Source organism: Mandrillus leucophaeus, unplaced genomic scaffold (assembly GCF_000951045.1).
Source record: "Mandrillus leucophaeus isolate KB7577 unplaced genomic scaffold, Mleu.le_1.0 Scaffold44, whole genome shotgun sequence".
Classification (NCBI taxonomy): Eukaryota; Metazoa; Chordata; class Mammalia; order Primates; family Cercopithecidae; genus Mandrillus; species Mandrillus leucophaeus.
In genome coordinates, this window is record NW_012104698.1 from 326,328 (window position 1) to 335,264 (window position 8,937).

Sequence of the window (8,937 nt, forward strand, 5' to 3'; positions counted from 1 at the left end):
CCCCACGCCGTCTCCGAGAGGAAAGCCTCCCATAGCACACACAGAGGTTCCCTAGATAAGAAGGACATTCACAAAAAGGGCTGAAAGGCTCATTTGAGATGGGGTGATTGACATTTGATGGCAATTACTAACGGATATTTTTAGTGTGACTCTACTGCAAATACCGTTTTAACAACAGTGAAGTTACATCGAATACTGAGCAACGTTCTGCACCGCAAGGACACTGAAGGGCCCGAGGGTGGCTTCTCCGCGGCTGTGAGGTTAACGCTGCGGCGTGTGCGGCAAGCACCTGTCAAGGACCCACCGTGTGCTCGGCACACAGAGGCAGGTAACGAAGGACCAGTCTCAGAAGCAAATGTGCTCGCTGCAAACCACCTTCCTATGGCCCAGCAGAGGGACAACAATCAGCGAATTTTTTCCGGGGCCTCCCGTGAACACTGCACCCTACGTTGCCACAGCAACGCCATCCCAGCTCTGAGCCACAACAAAGCCGCAGTGTCTGCGTCTCACCTTTGGCCATCTTGTTGAGAACCATGTCGATCAGGACGTAGGTGCCGCTCCGGCCTGCACCGTCACTGCCAACAGAAGGAGAGAAATGACAGTTGCCGTCCACACGGAAGCCCGACCCACCGCACAGCTAGTGACAGTCCATTTCCTTCACGCTTAAGTGGGGCCGGCGAGAGGAAAGAAGGATGGCGGATGAGAGCGGGGGAGGAAGGACGCGGGCTGGGAGAATCCAAGTGAGGGCGAAGGGAGGCCGCTGGGGGCTTCGAGCCTCTGAGCAGCTGGTGGGACGAGCTGCTGTGCTCAGGTCTGTTTCCCTCTTGCTTGTTCCCACCTCTTTGGCCAAAGACGTGGAACATTTTGCCGGAACAAAATGAACTAAGTGTTGGACTGTGTCAGAGTTGATGGCATTTGTATGGAAGATATCTGCAAGGTGCTTTCTCTAGGGTTGCCGGGCAACCTCCCGACGAGAGGGGAGGGTGCTGGGCGGCTGGACTCCACTGGCTCATGCAGGCAGGGACACTTTGGGCACATCCCCCTAGGCTGCCTGCCGCCCTTTCCAAACGCAGGTCCTCCCTCTCAGAAGGAGAAATTGACATAACAGTCGTTACTCAATCATATTCTTTAAAAAGCACTCTCATTTCATCTCTTTCTCATCCCACCAGCTATAATTGGAATATTTACCATCTGGGCTAGAGTTGTAAAAATGTTTTGAATAATACCTCAACAGTAGCAAAGGGAAAAAAAAATCCGTTTTTCTTCTGGAAGAAGAGTAGCCTCAGCACCATCCTTTCCTCAGGGGGAATGTGTGAAGCCATTTCCTCCCCCCGTGCAGACACTGTCACTGGGTTGCACGAGTTTGAGAGGCCTACTTAAAAGTACATGGGGCTTGGGCTCACACCCACGACTGGCTTTTAAATGGAGGACCTTTTACGTTTACAGTCCTAGCAAAGTCAATTGTGACTTTCTGGAAAAAGAATAAATGTTTCCCTCTCAAGACTTCAAGAAAGACGTGACTACCCAGCAGATGCACGCTTTCCGTTCTGCTTTCTATGCTGTCTATAATCCCAAGAAACGGTGGAACCCTAGAGGTGAGTTTTTGAGCGTAAAGAATCAGTACATTTTGGCTTTAACCTGTTTCCTCAAACAAATGGTTGAAAAATGCTGTAGTTGGGACGGTAAATGTTTCAAAAACATCTCGTTCACATCCTCACACCCTCACTGCATCACCAAGGAGGAGAAGTGGTCGGCCTGGGCCGCATGTAACCCTCACGGCTCATTTCAAAGGGCCGCGGCGAGCATTGTGGTTGCTGAGTGCGTTTCTCACTTGTCTTCTGTGCACAGCATATATTCACATGAATATTTTAAGATCTACTACAAAAATCTTCCAGCTAAGTGTAGCTTGTCTTGATACATTTGTGGGTAAAAGATGTTCTACTCTACTCTTTGAGGACAACAGACCATAATCTATTTTCATCCTCCTCTCTCATAGACAGGAATGTGCACACAAAACACACATGCCTCTTGATTGGATTTGACAGATTTGGTGTTTGTTCTTTGGAGACAGATTTCCTTTTTATTCCAGGCAGGAGGAACATTCTATAAGACACTTCTAGAAAAATGGAATATGAGTTCTTCACCAAAAGTAGTTGGGTATCAAGTCCAGCAGAGACAGTACTATTAGGTTGAGTTTTCGTTGCATAAAAATCTATTCTTAATGGTGTGGTTTTAACATACTTAAGGATATGAGTCACTGAATTTTTACCAAGAGGCCTGAACCCACATGATAAACTGGAGGTGGCTGTACCTCCTGTAATGACAGATTTCGTCCCTGTTCGTAACCGGTCCCCAGCATTTCTCACCATCTGCAGAGGGTTCTGAGCCTCTGCTGAACATCCTGGTGGCTGAGACAATGCAACAGGCTGAAAACATTGTCTCGATGTTTCTGTGTCACGGCACCATAGGGTTTAAGAACAGTTAAGGTGGCAGGATATGCTCATGGGTGAGTAGAAGGCAAGATACTGCACCGTGAGCTGCTAGAAAATGTGCTATGTGAGGCCAGGCGCGGTGGCTCATGCCTGTAATCCCAGCACTTTGGGAGGCCGAGGTGGGCGGATCATTCGAGGTCAGGAGTTCAAGACCAGCCTGATCAAATGGTGAAACCTCCTCTCTACTAAAAATACAAAAAGATTAGCCAGGCGTGGTGGCGGGTGCCTGTAATCCCAGCTACTCGGGAGGCTGAGGCAGGAGAATCGCTTGATCCCAGGAGGTGGAAGTTGCAGTGAGCCCGAGATCATGCCATTGCACTGCAGCCTGGGCGATAGAGTTTAAAAAAAAAAAAAAAAGGAAGCCATGTGCATTTTAGCAAAAAAAAAGCAAGCCATTATATACACATAATACAAGCAACGCCCAGTTGTATTTACCCAAATGGCACAGAAAAGTAAGTTTATATGTTTGGTTTCCTTTAGAAGTGCCAGTTAGTTATAGTTATTAAGCAATTAGAAAGTTAAGCTTCTTGCATAGATTGTTTTTTGAGGTAGCCAAAACTTCTTAATTCATTAAAAGTTGTACTTGCCTGCAATGAACAATGATTGGACAAGAACGGCCCCTGTAGCACTTGTTTACTTTTCTGAAATAAAAAGAGAGATAAAAATTTTAGTTGTGTACTAAGACTTTGCGTTAATCCAAAACAACTATTAAAACAAAGCCCAAGGTCTGTGTGTTTGAAATCATTTTGCAATCGCTTGTTTTGACAGAGAAAATGAAAATTATACACATAATATCAAACATTTATTCTTCTTCTCAACATGACGTTATTAATCGGAGCTTTAAAACCAATGTTACCCCTTTACACTGCTTTCTCCTTTCAAGGAGGGGTGCCAGGCTTTGAACCAGTGGACTCCTGGCCTGTCCCGCCCGCCCCACCCCTGCAGGCTCTCCTCTTTCTGTTTCTGCTTATGTTGTCTTGACCTTTCGTTACACTACATCTTGATTCTTCACTAAAATTTTTGAATTTTGCAATTTATGCTCAACATTTCTTACGGTCCAGACATCGTATTGGAAACTGTTATTTCTGTACTATCTAAAAACAGCATCTTCAAGGGCATCTGTGGCCTGCCAGCTTTTGGTAGGGATATCTAAATTACGGAGAAACCTCCATGAAGTCCAAGACAAGTCCTTTCCATGTTTACAGCTTCGAGTATACAAACAACTTCATTGTGCAGAGTTCAGATCAGAAGTCGTGAAAATTAGAAATGAGCATACATTTACGATTTCATAACCAACCCCTAAATCAAAACAGAGGGCTGATTTAAGATTCACTCTGTAAACTCCAGGTTTTTTTTTTACATTAAGTGAAACAACTAAACCTGTTTATGTAGTCCATTAAAGTTGTCAGTGAACTATTTCTGAATAAGTAAAATTAAAGACAGAATCTCAGGTTATTGGAATAAAGCATGTGTGAAAGGGATGTGTTCTAAAATGTGCTGCGTGAACTCCTACAAGAAACAAATGTAAAAAAATGGAAGTATGGACCGTAAATGGGAAAATGTCACGTTTCTTTGCAAAGGCTTGCCTATTCAGCACCAAATAGTCAGTGGAAAGTAAACATTCCATCAACTGGTTGCTTTTCTACAAACCTTTGAAGCCAGAAGGGGCAGGGTGGCCGTGGAGGGAGAGGGGAGGTGAGTGTCCAGTGAGCAATGAGTGGAGGGATGCTTGAATACGCCGGAACCCAAACCACAGAGCTTTCTCCTCCTCTCTTCCTATTCCCCCAGGAGTTATCAGAACAAGGCCCTTCTGACGGGAGTGTGAATGCCCAGTGTGGAGGGCACAACAGGAGTTAAAGGAGCAGCTGCGGGGCCTGGACTCGGGATGCCCACCTGCAGATGGGCCGCGGTCACAGCCTAGCCAGGAGGCACTTGATCTGTGCTGCCCTCTGGTCTGTGAAACACGAGGCTGATGCCTGAAAATGGGGCGGGCTCAGACACAGCACAACCAGCAACGGCCTCCAGGGCCGCATCGCCGTTTCTGTTAGAGGTGTCTGTTGCTTCTGGGGCACATGGTGGTGTGAAGGCTTTGGGGAGAGGCGGGGAACACAACAGTGAACTCCTTAAAGGTAATAGCACTTGTATGCCAGAAGGCCTTGAACATTCTTGGTCCCTGGAGAATAAACAGGTTGGAAAACAGACCCACCATGTCTACTTCTAAAATGTCCCATTCCTGACTCAGGCTGTAAAGCATCGAGGGCTCCTGATGATGGAATGGATACCAGGCCCCAGGGGTGCACCCCAGCATGGGGATGGGAAGCCCTCCAGCTCGGTAAAGACCATGTGTGTGCGCATGAGACTGCACGCATGTGCATGACATGAGCACGCATGTGCACACGTGTGCACATGTAGAATCAAGCAGGCTCAACTGTCAGACCAAATGGTGAGTGGCTTTGCTTTGAAAGGCCTTTTGCCTTTGGCAGAGGAGTTTACTGGCCATGGCTCAGCCTCTGAATCTTGCAAATGAGAACGACCTCAGTTCTGTTCCTCCAGCTTCCTGCTGTGTTTCATGCCTTGTGGTCCACTCTACGTAGAGACTAAACTCAGCTTCTGGAAGTCCACACCTGTCAGTCACCAGGGGTTGCTCATTTTTTCCTCATGAGACCAAGTACACAAAAAAAGGAACAGTAAAACAAACCAACCCCCAACCCCCAAACCAGGTGCGCTTGAAGAACGTGTGCTGGTTTGAGGAAAGGCCAGTGTAAGAAGTCAGTAGACAGCGGTGGCTTATGGCCAGCTCCTGCTTTGGCAAAATGCAGTAATAACCCCCCTGGCTGGGAAATGCTCCTAGTGAGTGAATTTGTGGCTATGATGGCCTCGACTTGCTTCCCCACTCCTGAAACTCCTGTGTCTATCTCACGGTGTACGTAAGATACCATTTTCTCTGACATATTGTGCCTGGTGGCCTTGGGAAGGTTTCGCTGTAATTTTCATATCCGTACCAGCCCCCACCTTGTGCTTAACTTTTTTACAAAAACCCGCAGGCAGTCAAGGACATGTGCAGTGTAGATACAGGGTGTGGCACAGCTGAGGACTTTATTTACAAAGATCTGCAGTTGTATTGTTACACGCAAAGCATCACAAATAGAGAGGCAAAACCACGACATATTGAACACAAGAGTTCATCCAGTTGACCCAAGCTGTAGACCATGGATTATTCAGGAAGGTGACACAGCTGCCTCATTTGACTCCATCAGAACAAAGTATCAGTGAGCAAAAGGTCTCCCACAGTAAGAAAAGTTGATATTATAGAAACTTCCGCAACAGGAATTCACTGAGAAAGAACGATTAGTGATACAAACCAACCCCCGGGTCACCGGGCGAGAGTGCACCGTCATGCAAAGCACCAGCAAGCAAGGTCAGAGGTCGTTAGAGTCTCAGAAAGGGGCTTCCCACATCGCCCCCTGCAGGACAGTCACAGTTTCCAATGATCACTTTTGTGACTATGCAACTGGGCTCATATTACTAGCTGCAACATCACAAAAATGACACTGGCCACCGCTAATTAGCTGGCAAGGTAAGGGTTTGTCCGTTTTACCGTGAGCAGCGTTAGTGAGCGCCATTGCACACAGCAAGAAGGGAGAGAGTAATACGAGAGAGAGAGAGAGAGAGAGAGAGAGAGAGAGAGAGAGACAGAGAGAGACAGAGAGAAGTTTTTAAAGCAAAGCCCTCACATGTGATGCTAATTATCTCTTAGCAGTTTCTCTTTAAAGTGTAAATGTGCTCCCTCTGGGCTCCAGAAATATTTAATTACACATCTCGGTGCCTGGCGAAGGCGCCAGGCCAGAGTGAGAACGCCTTGTCTATTGTTCAAAGATAAGAAACCCTGCAGCATGAAGATGGCCGGTGTCTTCAGAAGTGGTCTCACCTCTCCGGTTGCAGAAATCGGGGTGGCTATTTTATAGAGAAAATCCACCACCGGCAATGCGTGTCTAAGTGTGAAGCTTTCACTCAAACCCGCCGTCCAGGTAACACATGAAAGGCGGCCTTGGCTGAAATGCTGGGCAGTGCCAGGTAAGGCAGGCAAGAAAAGCTTTCTACTCTGACGTGGCTTTCAAAACCGTGTCTGGGGGTTCATTAGCTTTTGAATTTAACAAAAACCTTAGGCTGTATCTCCTCAGACTGTGGAACAAGGGAAATTTGGGAATTCAATTTTTCTTGGTGATGAATCGTAAACACAGAGGGTTGGTGATGTATATGTTCCAGTCCATATATGGATATGGACGTCGCAACGTGCCCATATGCATATATGTGCAAACACACTGGATGAACACAAAGACGGGGTGTTAAGATGAATTGCTGTCTTTGTAGCTACATCCATTTTGCCAGGAATGACCGCTTTTTGAAGACTCTATTTCAGGAAATTATGTAAGATTTCTACATAGTATGTCTTTAGAAATAAATCTGTGTTGAGAAAATGCACATAATGGCCAGGAAATTAGGGTGGGCAAGGAAGGAATTGTGTGCAGTAGTTGTTTTAGGATGTACTCAGGACTCTGGATCCACACTCTGCGTCCCCAGGGAAGGTGACGGCAGGCAGGGGCCACTGAGTGTGTGCTGTGGCTGCGACGCCAGATTCGTGTGTCTCCTTGGAGAGGCTCTTGATTGATTGCTATTGATTCAAATTACAAAAAACTGTATTTTGCTTTTCAATGTAGACTAAAAGGCAAAAGAAATTGTATCATAATAAGCGTCAGAACCTGTAATACAGAAATTCAAGAATTCCACAGAGAATTCCAAAATCCCTTCTTTACGACAGTCCTTGTCTTGTTAACCTCCCTCCAGTGACATAACTGTAGACCCAAGGATGAGTGACTGTTAACAATCAAGTCACTTTATGATAGAGGGGCACAGCACTGGATTAAAATGCATTTTGTTCTTATTCTCCTTGTTTGGATATTTATCTCTTTTCCTCAACAGGCAGACTTCTGATCAGTTAAATGTAAGATATATTCTAAACAATTTAGAGTTTGGTCATTGATGCTGTTGACAATTTCATTTTCCTTGTGGTGGCTTATTCACTAAGCACCGCCACCTAGCCAGTGTGGACCGACTGTTGATCACAATCAAAGCTGTGGTCTTAAATGCTGCTTTTTTTTTTCATTGTCAATTTCTTCCTGTAAGACAGAGTCTAGCATTCATTTCAACAGTTCAATAAATACACTCTAAAACCAGACAACTTACTGGGTGACTGGCGGACTGGAGCAATGAACAAAAAAGGTCAGTTTCAAAATAGCCCTAAAAATATAGACAGCCACAGGCTCAGTGTCTCTGGGCTTTCCTGCAAGACCACCCAGGGTGGTATCTGGGCCTGCACTTGTTACCTCTTTCCACCGCGGAGCCAGATGAGAATCCAACCAAAAATCCGAGCTTTATTCGTCAGTATCCTGTGGCTCATACACGTTAGGCTCTTTGTCAGTGGAAGAATCTTATCAAAAATAATGGCCCTATTTCCACAATTCTAAGATGCCTATTCTCCCTCACATTTTAATACGTCTGAAACTAGAAAATCGCTCACAATTAACACGTGCCGTTAATGGAGCCTTCCCACCTCTCGCTTCCCTTCCCTTCCCCCTGCGGTGCTGACACAGACGCTGCCCTTGGCGCGAGGGGCATCTTAGAAGCACAGAAACCTGGCATCACTCCCCCTCCGCCACGCACTCAGCGCACACTGCCCGGCCGGCGGGCTGTGCGTTATACCTGCGGAAGTCCAGGAGGGATCTTGAGGAGGAGGGGACTCCTCGGTCATACCAACTCAGGAAGTGGAACTGGGTCACGGTGCGTGTCTCGTTGGTCTGCAGGTTCTTCAGATAGAAGCTCCTCACCAGAAAGTCCTCGCACCAGATGTGCTCGGAGACCAGGTTCACCTGGTAGGTAGGGAGGGCAGGAGGGAGGGGGACAGAGACAGGTGTGGACATCGTGAACCAAACTGCAGGCACTGAGGAGCCCAGGGCCATGTCTGATGAGAGAAGGGGGTGCTGCAAAGAGGCCCCATTTCACAGCGCAGGGGGGTTCCCTCGGCTTCACGGCCCCCTCCCACCTTCCCAATGTTAACACTTACGCTAAAGATAGCTCCGTGTGAGTGTGTATGCTTAATGTTATTTAGGGGCTTGAGCATCACATAATTTTTTTAAAAGTTACAATCCAAAACTATCCTACTTTTTGTCTTTTGCATGTCCGTGTTATATAAACCCTCAAAAAAAGGAACCAGAGAAAAATTACACTTTTAAACAAAACCAGCGACACAACTATGTGTTCTGCTAAATGGTTCCACTCTAAGTGAGACTCCGTCGTGATGTGCACGCCTGGATCTAGAGCAGGAAAAGCAAAAGGCTCACGAGGCTCGCTGATGTGAACCCGAGCGCAGGCACTTCCCAGCCTAAGC

The 8,937-nt window shown here is 46.7% G+C and overlaps 1 protein-coding gene across 1 annotated transcript in view; it reads right to left on the reverse strand.

Annotated features, from left to right (window-relative positions):
* The window catches only part of LOC105549455 (receptor-type tyrosine-protein phosphatase N2-like), a 559,495-nt gene that overhangs the window by 30,248 nt on the left and 520,310 nt on the right, over nucleotides 1-8,937 (reverse strand). The window contains exon 11 of the mRNA XM_011994008.1: nucleotides 511-575. Within this exon, the coding sequence (XP_011849398.1) occupies nucleotides 511-575 (65 nt within the window). The remainder of the gene's footprint in view (nucleotides 1-510; nucleotides 576-8,937) is intronic.